Below are 15,253 nucleotides of genomic sequence, written 5' to 3'. Positions count from 1 at the left end.
CAAGCTGGACATTGCACTATGATTAGAAGTCATAATATCTGAGCCATTGACTTAATTACCAAGAAGGCAATACATAAAACATGATTTCAGTAAAGAATTGTTAACACTAGCAAGCCTCAAATACTTAAAAAGAGATAATATTTCAATCAAGGTGTGATGTACAGTGACAAACTTCACAGAGCTGCTTAACTATGAACATGTTATAAAGAGATTTTTATAAGTCTTTTGTTTTGAAATTATTTCCACTGGCTAACATGTAGGGCCATCAGTTCAGTTCAGTTGCTCAGTCGTGTCCGACTCTTTGCAACCCCATGGACTGCAGCACCCCTGGCCTCCCTGTCCATCACCAACTCCTGGAGTTCGGTGATGTCCATGGAGTCGGTGATGTAATCCAACCATCTCATCCTCTGTCGTCCCCTTCTCCCACCTTCAATCTTTCCCAGCATCAGGGTCTTTTCAAATGAGTCAGCTCTTCACATCAGGTGGTCAAAGTATTGGAGTTTCAGTTTTAGTCCTTCCAATGAAAATTCAGGACTGATTTCCTTTAGGATGGACTGGTTGGATCTCCTTGCAGTCCAAAGGACTCTCAAGAGTCTTCTCCAACACCACAGTTCAACAGCATCAATTCTTGGTGCTCAGCTTTCTTTATAGTCCAACTCTCACATCCATACATGACTACTGGAAAAACCATAGCCTTGACTAGACGGACCTTTGTTGGCAAAGTAATGTCTCTGCTTTTTAATATGCTGTCTAGGTTGGTCATAACTTTTCTTCCAAGGAGCAAGTGTCTTTTAATTTCAAGGCTGCAGTCACCATCTGCAGTGATTTTGGAGCCCAAAAAATAAAGTCTCTCACTGTTTCCCCATCTATTTGCCATGAAGTGATGGGACCAGATGCTATGATCTTCATTTTCTGAATGTTGAGCTTTAAGCCAACTTTTTCACTCTCCTCTTTCACTTTCATCAAGAGGCTCTTTAGTTTTTCTTCACTTTCTGCCATGAGGGTGGTGTCATCTGCAGATTTGAGGTTATTGATATTTCTCCCAGCAATCTTGATTCCAGCTTGTGCTTCTTCTAGCCCAGCATTTCTCATGATGTACTATTTATATTGATCCTATTAAGTGAATTACAATGTATCTAATAATTAAAAACAGTAACAAATTCAGGATCAACCTATAGCTCAATCACACAGTGGGTTCATAAAGAAACAATGGGGTCACACAGAGTCAGACACGACTGAAGCGACTTAGCAGTAGCAGCAGCAGCACACAACTAAGATCTAATGCAGCCAAATAAATAATTTTTTAAAAAATCAATCAGGATCCCAATTAGATTCTCTAATGATAAGACCTGGGTTGCCTTAAATAAGGCTTGAGCACCTTCATGTTTGAAAACCACTGCTTGTAGTAATTCTCTAAACATTACTAACATTTATAACAGGTAAAAAAATAGAAGTCTCCTTTCACAGTTTAACTTGTATAAATACATCTTCTTTTACACAGCTTCCTAATTTATGCGCAATTCATTCAGACAATGAAAAATCTGTTTCATCCTTAAAGAATATACAACATAAAGACTGCATTGAGAGCCAAAGACATTTACTAACTTGACTATTTAATCATGAAAACCAAAATGTAAGTAAAAAGTCATATCTATTAACCCTCTGGAGGAAAAAAAATTAATTACAATTTAGATTTAAAAGCACTAAGTTATGTTTTCCTCAACATTTTGCCATGCCACATAGCCAAAAATAAAACATTTCATAATTTCAATTTACTTATTCATGAAAGGAAAATGCCTCTAAAACAAGGAAAGAAGGGGACAGAGCACAGAAAATGAATTTCAAAGATTTCCACAGCCAGAGCATACTTTCAAACCAACAAAGATAAACATCCTTTCTTGCCTACTTTTAACTGAGGAGGGTTTTTGCTGTGGCTTAAACCAAACACCATTAAGTTCTGCTACAACCAAAAACAAGTATGCCCATGAAACACAACAAATCAAGTCGGCCCAATGTAGGACATACACGCTACAGAAAAATAAAATTGGAATGCTACCTGAAATTCTCCGATGGGTCTAAGACATGAGGAAAAAATACCTAATAATAACTGGAGTAAAACTCTTGATTTCCCAGTGGCATGTTAATGGCCTTATAGGTATTCTCAGCAAACCTACTTTTAACCTTCAACTGACCCAATCTTCAACTCTTCAACTAATCACAATATTACCCATATATTATTCTGTTATTATCCTGAGAAAAGGCAGAAACAGAAAGATCTTTTATATACTCAATCACTGGGTCTTTCGGGAATTAAGAAAAAAATGATTCAGAAGGAAAAGGAGAAAGGAGAGGAGGGAGAAGGGGCTGGGGGCAGGCTGCTCTGATGGAACTGGCCAAGGGCAGCCCAAGAGTCGTGACAGCACTCAGTTTGGTCTCAAGGGGCGAGGGAAACGGGCCAGAGGGAGAAAACTGGAAATACACAAGGTCTGCGGGGCTCTCCACTGGCCAGGAATGCCCAAGCAGGACCTAGGAAATCCAAGTTCTAGAACAATCTCTCAGAAATGGATACAGCAGGGGAAGGAAAGGTGGGATGAACTGAAAGAGCAGCACTGAAACAAATACATTACCACACGTAAAACAGACAGGAGTGGAAAGTTGCTGTGTGACAGGGAGCTCAACCTGGTGCTCTGCGACAACCAGGAGGGGTGGGACGGGGCGGGAGGAGGGAGGGAGGTTCAAGAGGGAGGGGACGCATGTACACTTACGGCTGACTCACACTGCTGTAGGGCAGAAACCAACACAACATTGTAAAGCAATTATCTGCCAATTACAAAAGAAAACTTACTCATAAAACACTAACATGGAGAATGGTGTGAAGCACTGTCAGACTTCAATAAATTCATTTTCCCTTTAAAACTACCTGATTCCTCACAAGGTCATAGAATTGAGGTTCACTTCTGCTGCAACAATACAGCTGAGTTAACATATAGGCTCAAGAATGGTGGCCAGAAAATAAAAATAAAATAATAAAAGAATGGCAACCTGATGGAGGTAAGCAATTTCTGAGACGGCTCCCCAGCCGATGACTGTGCACTGGCCTAAGATGACTCTTTTCTGACAAAGACAATATGGCCAAAGTGATGGGGTTGTACATACCCAGTGGAGAGGCTCCGGGGCAAGGAACTGAGTGAGGTCTCCAGCCAACTACCTGCAAAGAGCCGAGGTCCTCAGTGCAACCACCCTCAGGGGGCAGAATCCTGCCTGAGTGCACACGGCTAAACCTGGAAGTGGATGCTTCCCCAGTGGAGCCTCCAACCACAGCCCTGACCTACGCTCTGTAGGCTGAACCAGAGCCATCCAGCCAAATCACACCCAGATTCCTGGCCACAGAAACTAGGAGATAACACGTTTGTTTTTTTAAGCCCCTAAATTTGGAAGTGATTCCCTGGTGGCTCAGTGATAAAGAATCCGCCTGCCAATTCAGGAGACGTGGGTTCAGTCCCTGAGTTGGGAAGATCTCCTGGAGAAAGAAATGGAAACTCACTCCAGTATTCTTTCCTGGAGAATCCCATGGACAGATGAGCCTCCACGGAGTCAAGGAGGAGTCAGACACGACTCACAGCGACCAAACAGCAGACAACACACTGACGGACCCTGGCATCTTCACTCTTCCTCATCTCCTGCCAGCCCCTCCATATTCTCCCGAGGGGTCTAACATCCAACACCAGGATGATACTGATGGGTGGGCTGGGGAGAGAAGGAACTAGAGTAGCCACACCAAGAGAAGTGATTAATTGGAAAGACTCAGTCACTCAACAGCTCTTCACTAAGCCTCCAGTATGTGCCAGGGCAGAAAACAAATCTCTGAAGCTGGTTGAGCAAACACGTTACTCTATACTAAGATTTGTTCACAAGAACAGAGCCCCTCTAAGCAGCTCAGACACCCACCTTATCAGATATGAATGTCCTCGGCCTCCCTCTCTATATGCATCCAAATTTTGCTATCAAGAGCATCTTTATCTACTCTCCTACCTCTAAACTTAATTCCCTTATACACTTGACCCTACTCCCTCTACTTGGTATCCCTCATTCCAGAACTGCTGTCTTAATCCATCCACACCAACATAGCATAAGTATTCCTATAAAATGCAAAGCTGATCACGTCACTCTATTTAAAATCTAAACTCAATGGTTTGACATTGTTCTCAGGCTAAAGCCCAAGTTCTCAAATCGAGCTTACAGGTGTCTGTATTTATGTCTCTGGCTTTGACCCATGCTCCCCTAAAATTTTTATGCCTTAGCCTCTACCTTTTTGGTTATTTTTTAAATAACTTCCACTTTAAATAACTTTTAAAGAACTTCTACTTCTCTCCCACTTCTTAACCTTCAACTATACTATTCCTACCTGAAGCACTTTTCCCCAGGCCTTTAATTACCTAACCCATGAAATTAAAAGATTCTTTATTCCTTGGAAGGAAAGTTATAAGCAACCTAGATAGCATATTCAAAAGCAGAGACATTACTTTGCCAACAAAGTCCATCTAGTCAAGGCTATGGTTTTTCCAGTGGTCATGTATGGATGTGAGAGCTGGACTATGAAGAAGGCTGAGCGCCGAAGAATTGATGCTTTTGAACTGTGGTGTTGGAGAAGACTCTTGAGAGTCCTTTGGACTGCAAGGAGATCCAACCAGTCCATTCTAAAGGAGATCAGCCCTGGGATTTCTTTGGAAGGAATGATGCTAAAGCTGAAAGTCCAGTACTTTGGCCACCTCATGCAAAGAGTTGACTCATTGGAAAAGACTCTGATGGGGGAGGGATTGGGGGCAGGAGGAGAAGGGGATGACAGAGGATGAGATGGCTGGATGGCATCACTGACTCGATGGACAAGAGTTTGGGTGAACTCTGGGAGTTGGTGGACAGGGAGGCCTGGCGTGCTGCAATTCATGGGGTGGCAAAGAGTCGGACACAACTAAGCAACTGAACTGAATCAGCCTTTAATTACCTATAACCTAAGCTTCTGGCCTTAGGTTCTCCCTGATGCCTAGACTAGTTTAGTGCCCTACCCATCCACCCAGCCAGTGCCTCCACAGCAAACTCGCACGATCTCCTAGAATAGTTACTCTGCCAACTGTGTGAATTTCCCACTGGCTATGAGCTCTATGAGGGGCTTTCCAGGTGGCACTAATGGGAAAGAACTGCCTGCCAATGCAGAAGACATAAGAGCCTTGGATTCAATTTTTGCATCGGGAAGATCCCCTGGAGAAAGGCATGGCAACCAACTCCAGTACTCTTGCCTGGAGAATCCCATGAACAGAGGAGCCTGGCGGGCTACAGTCCATGGGGTCGCAAAGAGTCGGACACAACTGAAGCAACTTAGCATGCATGCTTCAGCTCTATGAAAACAGGGACCATGTGGATCCTGTTCAGTGCAGAACCAGACAAACATGTATGGAAGAGTAAATTGATGCTTTCAAACTGTGGTCCTGGAGAAGATGCTTGAGAGTCCCTTGGACGGCAAGATAAAATCAGTCAATTCTAAAGGCAATCAACCCTGAATATTCACTGCAAGGACTGATGCTGAAGCTGAAGCTCCAATACTTCAGCCACCTGATGCAAAGAGCCAACTCACTGAAAAAAGACTCTAAGGCTGGGAAAGAGTGAAGGCAGAAGGCAACGACAGAGGATGAGAGGACTGGATGGTATCACCGACTTACTGAACATTATCTTGAGCAAACTCCAGGAGATACTGATAGACAGGAAAGTCTGGTGTGCTGCAGTCCATAGGGTCGCAAAGAGTCAGACACAACTGAGCGACTGAACAAGATCACGTCATAATTTGTTCCCTTCTTCAAATCTTTAAAGCATGTCCTCACTCCCTGAACATCCATATAAGCTCAGGTCTTCCCATCTTATAAGATCCCTTTGATCCCACTTTCCTGGAAATCAGCCATTTCATCTGACTTTATTAATACTATCCAACCTCAGGCAGTCTTACTGGTGCCCTCTAACAGCACAAAAACAAGTCCCTTAGCGGCCATCACAGAGTTCCTACTTACCAAATCCATGATTCTCCTTCCAGACTTTACCCTACTGAATTATAGCCCACTGCAATGCTTATCTTGTTGATCATCATTTTTACTTATTGACGGATCCATTTTTGCAAAGGCCTCTAACTCTCTTCACTTTCATGGTACCTCTCTCCCTTCATTTTCCTATTTCTTCACTCACCCTAAGCTGATGGATTTCATCCCTGGCTACCTTGTCTTCAGCCTCCACAAGCTCTCCTTGGGTGGCCACTGGAACTTTTACAGTGTCAATCACACAACCCCCTTTTGGGGCCAGGGAGTGAAAAAGGTTACAAAGCCTCACGGGAAATCCTTCAAACTACACTTGTTTAGTCACTCAGTGGTGTCTGACTCTTTCAAGACCCTGTGGACTGCAGCCTGCCAGGCTCCTCTGTCCATGTAAGTTTCCAGGAGTGGTTGTCACTTCCTCCTCCAGATGACCTGCATCTCCTGCATTGCAGGCAGATTCTTTACTGCTGAGCCACGAGAGAAGCCCTCAAACTACACTCGAGCCTCCATCATATTCCCATTTGACACCTATTGTTCCATATTTATGAGTAACTAACTTAGTGAGTCACTTGCATGAGTTAGTTTTATTAACTCAGGTGTGTAGGGGGAAAACGTACATATCATTCACCTATACACTGATGACATCTCTCTCCTGTTAGACCTCTGTCGTGGGCTCTAAGCCCTTTTTCCCATCTGCCCACCTGCTGACAAGTTCTTCCTCGCTATCCTACAAGCATCCCAACTCAATTTCTCTAAAAGCAAAATGACCCCTTCAAAGCACCTGCCTTTCTACAGCCCCTTCACCCCACTAGAATACAAGTGTCTAGGCCGCAATACAAGCATTGTCTTAAAGCATCTCCCTTTCCTTCAATTCCACTGTCCACATTTTTCAAGTCTGCCTTGATTAGGTTCAAGTCTTCTATCACCTTAGCCACTGAAATAACTTCCCGCCTGGTACTTCTGTCCTGTATAAACTGTACTCCAGGCTAGAAGAACTGCTCTAAACAAAGGATTCCAGCATTCCCAGTTTCAGAATGTCTGATGTCTCCTGCTACTCACAAGACAAAAACATTAGCCTGGGAAGCCTGACCAGTAAGAGAGGCCCACAAAAAAGAAATGCCCAACATGTGGCCCAACCAAAAGAATCCTCAAAAGGAGTCACAGTGACCAGAGAACTTGGTGAGGAAAATAAGAGGAACTGTGAAATACCAAGCAAGTGTAACAGCTAAAAAAAAAAAACACAATCAGGCTCACCCCCAGGAGGGTGAAAGGCTGTGATGAGAAACCTACAGGGCAACAAACAAGCTAGTCTCTGAGCAAAGTGACAGAAACCAGCCAGAAATGTCAGGGAGGCTCTGAGCAAGGCCCTACTAAGCCACACCCTCCCACAACACACCCTCCATGCCCGGCCCACCCATCAACAACTCCACCTGTCCCAGCCAGGCATCCACCCACTTGAGACCCCACAAGTGAGGCACAGAGCCCAGAAATTCCTCGAAGGGCCCACAGGAATTCACACCAAAGTGATCCAACCAGATTCTTCCTCTGCTTAAAGAATGAAAGAGCCTATCAGCAAGTCAAGCAAAGGTCAGGATGGCTGGTGAGTCAAATGGACAGCGAAATCCCCACTCCCAGGGCAGCTGAACAATCTTCCCCACAATACTGCCCCACTGAGTCAAGGCACATCAACTTCTTTCTTTCAACCGCTTTCATAAACCTGTGCAAACCGAGGCCAGTCACTCTCAGCCAGGAAGTTTAGGGACCTAAAGAGCCAGAACACCAGGCTGAGCAGGGGAGATCTGGCCAATCCACCACCCCACACCTTAAGTGGTATCAGACAGAAATATTCCTACTTTCTGGAACCTACCTTTGTTCCTGCTGTTCCCTCTGACTAGAATCCCTCTGCTCAGTCCAGATAAATCCCATCTGTCACCTCCTCAGGAAACCCTTCACCAGCCTGCACACTCCATTGCGTGCTTTCTGAGGACTGGCTGCAGCCCTTGCAGGGTACTCACCCCATCACATGAGGGAAGGTGGCCTGTCTTAGTCATCTGTCTTCCTCAAAGTCTAGCCCATCCAAGGTGCTCTATTCATGTTAGGTGAATGAATCTAAGTCACTTCACCTACTCCTCTGATGGCAGGAAAATGACAATGCTCTGTTATATTGGAAACATTTCCATGCTAAATGGAATTCCAGTTTCAATTCAGCCAAGGCAAGACCTTTGAGGGAAACTTTGCTCATCATTTTGCAATCACAAAGGAAGAAGGGGCTTCCCAGGTGGCTCAGTGGTGAAGAATCTGCTGCCAACGCAGCAACACTCGTTTGATCCCTGGATCAGGAAGATCCCCTGGAGAAGGAAATGACAACCCACTCCAGTACTCTTGCCTGGGAAATCCTATAGACAGAACAGCCTGGTGGGCTACAGTCCACAGAATCGCAAAGGGTCGGACACAACTGAGCAAATGAGCACGCGTTCACTAATATCTGGTACTAGAGAGGGAGGGAGGAACACAGGGGATGGAGACTAACAAGAGTCAGTAAAATGACAGGATTGTCTGGGGGAACGCACACAAGAAAAATGAGTCTCTGGGCAGAAAACTGAGGAAAATACAACTGATGGCTACTAAACAGGTTGATGTGGATACAGCTCATACAGATTTTTTTAACAAAAGAGATTTGAAACATTTCAGATCAATTAAAAAATGCTCTCTTATACAACATGTATTTTAGTCATAAGAAAATTCTGCTCCAAGATGTTAACCCAGGCTACAATGGGAATTATTTCCAAAAGAGTCTATGGACATCTAATGTAAACTAGCTATAAGAAACTACTTAGTTTGGGGTATATCTCATTAATAAGATATCTGTGATGCAGAAGTAGGAAATCAAACTTATGGTTATCAAGAGGGAAGGGGAAATTGGGAGATGGGGATTGACATATATACACGACTGTCTGTTGGGTTGGCCAAAAAGTTCCTTCAGGTTTGCCCCAACGACCGTTTTGGCCAACCCAATATCAACTAGATAACTAATAAGGACCTACTGTGAAGCACAGGGAACTTGACTCAATACTCTGTAATGACCTGTATGGGAAAAGACTCTAAAAAAGAGTGGACATATGTGTATGTGTAACTGATGCACTTTGCTGTACAGCAGAAACTAACACAACATTGTAAATCAACTATACTCTAATAAAAATTAATTAAAAACAAAAGAAATCTCTGATGAAATGGGAAGCACACGTAAGGCATTTCAGCAGCATACCAAAGGACCGTGGTTATCTTGAAAATCAAACCGTGTAATAGATCATTGCACTGTGAGCTGAACTAGCCACATTTTTCTCGTGGAACATCATTTTTACTCAAAGGTACAACTGAAGAGTCTACCTGATGGCTCAGTGGTAAAGAATCCACTTATCAACGCAGGAGACATGGGTTTGATCCCTTGTTCAATAAGATCCCACATCTTGGAGCAACTAAGCCCATGGGTCACAACTATTGAGCCTGTGTTCTAGAGCCCAGGAACCACAACTACCAAAACCCACACACCCTAGAGCCCATGTTCCAAAACAAGAGAAGCCACCGCAATGAGAAGCTCGTGTACCGCAGTGAAAAGTAGCCTCCAATCGCCTCAACTAGAGAAAAGCCAGAAGAGCAACGAAGATCCAACACAGCCAAAAATAAACTAAAAAAAAAATTTAATGTGACGTCGCTGTTTTTTTTTAAAAAGGTATGACTGCAAAACTATGGTGATTTAGATTTCTGTATTTGACCTACATTTTCCCAAAAAGCAAGCAAAATGAGCTTGACACTGTCAGAAAAACTGATAGTATGTGTTACCAATGACAAAATCCGAGCTTTCAAACAAAAATTTGAATTTTGGAAAACTGCTTCTCAATGATTAAAAGATAAGCGGGCTTTTTTTTTTTTTTTTCCGCTGCTAAGTAATACTAGTTTGAGAAACAGAGTCAGTTTAACAAATCGTTAACATTAAGTTTTGGTTTTCATTCTTCTTACTGGTTTCAATCAATCTTTTTAAGAATAAATTAGAAGACCCACAAGAATAATTTCAATCTAGTTGCCTAGAAGACAAGTGCCAAAATTTTCACGACTTACCAGCAGCTGTTCTACGGTCAACATTCAGCACACAAATAAGGAAAACGTCTAAGTATTTCACACCAACAGAACTTTAAGAATATATACACGACACATTAATACAATAACCAAAACTGGCTGATTATGAAGTGAAAAATGGAATTCTGAGTGCCTTTGGTTAGCTTTTTGAGTAACATAATTGTAATGTTACTCAAAATACCAAGAAAGTAACAAAACTGTTAGCTCACTACAAAAAAAAACCTTTTTTCTCCAAAATCTCTCAAAGCTGAAATATCAGATAACATCCCCCAATGATGTCCAATCTTTAAAGAGCTACAAGTAAAAAAAACTGCTGTAGAATGAGTAGTTAATTGATAAGATTTCCAAAATGGCAGAGGATCTTAAGAAAAAGCCTGCTGAGTATTTTGGCTAACAACTCTGGAATCCACTGAGCTACCACTGTCATTTCTGCTACAGGCTTCAGGAGGTGTCTGATTTAGCCTAAAGCAAAAAAAAAAAAAAAAAAAAACTGCATTAAAAGAAAATACTATGTTAAAATATCCACTTTTTTTTTTTTCAAACTTTTAACCTCAAACTTCTATCTTGGGTTATCAAGGTTTCAACAATTTATGCCTTCTCAAGTATCATTCTGAGCCTATACATCTTACTTGAACCTGAAATTTTAATCAAGAAATGTCACAGTGATTTTTAGGAAATTCAATAGTCCTGATGAGGTCTGGTGATGGTCTATTTCTTATGAGAATGCCACATTGGTACATTTTCAATCAAAGGTGCTGAGAAACTAGGATATTTAATAAAGAGGTAATTCAAGCAGATTATACAAAAGTGTGTTTTGGACCAGAAACAAACAAAAAACTAAATAGTTAACATTTTAAGCTATTTTGCATAATCGTTCTTTTAATTAATAATGTATTTCAGAATTCATCCTGACAGGTAGCAGAAGCTACCTACGCTTGAAAAACAACCCAAGCAGACGAAATAATGGAGCATTGTTTTTAATAGACAGCTCATCGCCTAAAAATTCCTGAAGTGAGGCACAAATGTTCATTGACCCCATTCTAAAAAAGTGACCTGGAACACTACACCAGTACATTCTTGAACTCACATTCCTTACTGTGGGTTTCTCCATCGTATTTACAACCAGTTAACACAGCTGAGAGTATTTGAATAAAATTACAATTAAGCACTAATTTTAAGCTTAAAAACAATATTAAATGGATAAAAGTGTCAGGAATACTCAACAAAGCGTCCAGGGGTATCTCAGGTCCATCAAAATGAGGTCCATCATACCTCATTTTGCTCTGTCCATTTAACGCAGTCTTTTAAGTTAGTTAAACGTTCATTAACAAAACTCACGTGCCAAAACCATGCCCCAAAGCGGGTTATGTGACACGTCTCATTTGAAATAAAATGCTTTCTGCCGGGCCCCGGTCCTACCATACAGCTTCCCAATCCCATAAGTAACATGCTACACTTCCTTTACCGCTACCGTGGGAAGGGAGGGTGCCTCGGTGCTTACCGATGCCCGGAGCCACATAGATGAAGTAGAGGCAAGACGAGGACAGGGAGAAGAAGAAGATGAAGGCGAGGAGCGAGCGATTGGAGACCCGCATCATCCGCTTAAGCACAGGCATCTTCCTCTTACCGGCCGGCAGCTCGGGCTGCACTCTCAGGCCGGACTTGGGGGCACCGTCCAGGCCCTAAACTTCCATGAATGTGCTAAAAAAAACACCACCACCCCGAGACTGCAGCGGGGCCGCGCGGGGAGGCTCTGGGGAAGCGGGAAGGAGGAGAGAGGAAGGAGTGGACGGAATGAATGAGAGGCCGGGAGGATGCGGGGCGGGGGAAGGGAGCAGACGCGGGGTCCGGGTCCGGGGACCAAAGGACCCGAGGAGGCCGTGGAAGGGCGAGGAGCGGCGTTCTACGCGCCCGGTGGCGGCGGGAGGAGGGGCTGCAGGTGGGGAGAGGCGCCGGCTGCGCGCCGCGGCGCCCCTGCGGAGAGGGCGGCCGACTGCAGCACGCGCTGCTCCCCCACGGCTCCGGCTGCCTGCGCCCGCCGGGGTCCAGGTCGCGAAGCCCCCGCGCTCGGGGTCCGGGCCGCCCGCGCCAGGCAGGCCTGCGCCGCCTCCTCCTCCTCCTCGGGGCCGCGGCGTCTCGTGCCTGCGCGGGGCTAGCGTGGGCGCCGGGGCCGCAGCCGGCGCGCGCGACGCGCGGGGGCCCGCAGGGGCCCTGGGGGCCGAGGAGCTGGGCGCTCGCCGGCGCACAGCCTCCTCCTCATGCCGCGCCGGGCCCCGGCGTCCCCCGGCGGCCGCGGGAGCCGAGCACAGGCGAGGGCGGCGTCCCGGCCAGCGACGAGCGCGCTCCGACTCCGGCTCCTGCCTCCGCCCGCTGTCCGCCCGGCCGCAAGGGCGGCAACCGCAGCAGCATTACCGCCGCCGGCCCGGGGTGAAGCGCCCCCGCCGGCGCCGCCCCCGCACGGCCCGCGGACACCAGTCGGAGAGCCGCGGGGCGACTTGCGCTGCAGGCAGGGCCGAGGAGCCCAAAGAGACTGGGGGGCCGGAGCCGTCGGAGCCGCGTCCGGGTCGCTGAAGAGGCGAACTCCAGAGGGCGGGGGGAGCCGCGGAGGAAATCGGGCCCGGCGACCCGTCCGGAGACCCCTGGGGGCTCCGCGCGCTCGCTCGGAACTGCAGGCGGCGCTGCGCCGACCGCGAGGAAACCTGGCGGCCCCCGCCCACCCTTCCCCTCCCCTCGCCCGAAACACCGCGCCTCCTGATTGGCCCACGCCGCCACCCCCGCTCCCCGCGCGAGGACCCGCGCCCAGACCGCGTCCTGCGTCACCGCGGCCCCCGCCCGCGCGCGGGGTCCCCGGCGCTCGCCGCGCTCCCGGGGGCTGAGGGACCGCTGTTGAGCCTCGGATACGTTCCACCCTGGGGATCGATAATGAACGATGCTGTGCTTGTATCTCAACGCGGAGGCTTCAGTGATGTGCGTTCCTCCCGAAATATACTCTCCGGAAACAAGGTGTTTTCTAATCCTGGATTAATGAAACCTCCCATCCCGCACTAACTATAGAAATATTATCGTCGGGATGTGATAACGATCTACTTATATCTCTCATAATAGAACTTGCCTTCTGCTCTGAAGGTGAGCCCTGGGTAGCCCTGCTTTAGCTGTATCCGTACAGGCGGCACAGAAAAGACTTCTGTGCAACCAATATGCCCTTAAATGCTGCAGCACCAGCCAGCTTCAATGGGCAAACTGCTTTACTGCACCTCCAAGGTCGTGGTCTACCCTTTGTTCAAAAGCTACTTTTTTCCTACTAGCTCGTCCTTAGCTATATCAGATTTTTCCAAAGTGTGTTTGTGGGTGTTTCTTTTGCGACTAGTCACGTAGGAGGTGGCTGGATGCCCCCTGCTGCCATTACTTGCTCAGTATTTCTAGATGCAGTGGTATTGAATTACCACTTGATTGCCAGCAGATTTAGTACCTTCTTAGCAAGAGGCCCATGCCTTCCATCGACTCTGATATAGCTCTATGCTCTGTGGAGCCCGAAACACCTGAGTTTATAATTCTGCCAAGGCCTTTTATTAACTGTAAAACTTATGCTAAGCCACTATCCTCTCCAAGCCTCTCTTCTCAGTCTTCAAATGGTGGGTGTGATACCAGCTTGCAGGTTATGGGATTAAACCTGATAACTGTGCAAAAAGCTAAACATGAGTTCTGGCACCTAAGGGCTTTCCTTACATCTCTTTAGAAGGTCGGCTGGATAAATCAGCAAATTCATCTTCATTTTGCTTTTTGGAGTACTTACAAGTTATTCAACTTCTCTGGCTAATTTGATATTTAATGTAAAAGTAAATGACGTTTGTAACAGTTTTGTAACATTTTGTAACATCTGAAATACAAAATGGAGCAATATATAAAATAGATTAAAATATCTTGTAAAAAAATTACCTATACAAGTGAGAAAGAAATCCATGATTAGTGAGAAAGCAAAATTGTCTTGTTTGCCTCTCTCACTCTGCTGACTTTTATCTGTCTTTATTTTCACCAGGTCAACTACTGTTTACAGTGCTTAATACCACTAAAACCAGCTGGCTTGGCCATGGATAATTCTCAGGGAAGATTGGGTTTTTGAAAGGGAAGTTTACTATAAAACTGAATGAGAAGATTAACATCTTAGAAATTAATGATTAATCTTATTTTAAGAACTCTGAAGTCTCTGTACAGATGGGCTTGGCTGGCATAGACGACTGCCATTGCTATCTCTCCCAGGTTCATGCAGTACTTGTTAGAACTGATTAGCTCTTCCCTGGATTTGAGCAAGTACTAGAAAACCAGTTTAGTCGGTGTGCTCTTTAGCACCTTTGGTCACCAGCCACACAGAGAGGTAACCATGCCTCTTGCCAAGCAGCCTGGGGTTGAATCTCAGTCATTCTGGTCAAGTGACCTCAAAGGTTACTTAAAACTCCCTGTGCTTCCACTTTCTCATCAGCTAAAGAAAATAACCATAGTACCTATTAGGATTGTCGTGAGGATTAAATTGAGTGAGTCAGTGCTTTAAAAAGCTTGAGAGAACCTGGTACCTAGTAAGCACTATTTGAATATTTGTTTAAAAAAATTTTTTTTAGTCTTTCCTTTAGATCACTCTGTCCCAACAGTAACAAGTTGTGCTGGTCTATTCCTGTTTAAAAACACCTACTGAGTCAGCCTTGAAGTCTCAGTCTCTAATAGTCTGAAGTATGCCTCAAGGTCTCAGCTTATTTATAAAGCAAAGAGCAATGAAATACTCAGAACCAAATCTTTTCAGCCCAGATTATCACCAGATCCTTTCTCAGGAGCCCCGTAAGGCCCACAGCAGAAGAGTGAGCTACTCAGTTTCATTTTATGATACCAAAGAGACCTTAAACTTAAGGTGGTAAGACATAGTAGCAAGACCCAGTAAATTTCATGTTAGCTGTTTTGAGCTGAAGTGACATGAAAGTCGCTCAGTTGTGTCTGACTCTTTGCAACCCTATGGACTATACAGTCCTTGGAATTCTCCAGGCCAGAATACTGGAGTG

At 45.2% G+C, this 15,253-nt stretch overlaps 1 protein-coding gene across 1 annotated transcript in view; it reads right to left on the bottom strand.

Annotated features, from left to right (window-relative positions):
- B4GALT6 (beta-1,4-galactosyltransferase 6) overlaps positions 1–12,155 on the bottom strand; it is a 69,076-nt gene extending 56,921 nt beyond the window's left edge. The window contains exon 1 of the mRNA XM_027525670.1: positions 11,710–12,155. Coding sequence (XP_027381471.1) covers positions 11,710–11,824 — 115 coding nt within the window. The 5' untranslated portion in view covers positions 11,825–12,155. The remainder of the gene's footprint in view (positions 1–11,709) is intronic.
- Between the last annotated feature and the right edge of the window lie 3,098 nt (positions 12,156–15,253).

This window comes from Bos indicus x Bos taurus, chromosome 24 (genome assembly GCF_003369695.1).
Source record: "Bos indicus x Bos taurus breed Angus x Brahman F1 hybrid chromosome 24, Bos_hybrid_MaternalHap_v2.0, whole genome shotgun sequence".
In the NCBI taxonomy this organism is placed as follows: Eukaryota; Metazoa; Chordata; class Mammalia; order Artiodactyla; family Bovidae; genus Bos; species Bos indicus x Bos taurus.
Note: the sequence above shows the minus strand (reverse complement) of the source record. Positions and strands in the feature narration are given on the sequence as shown.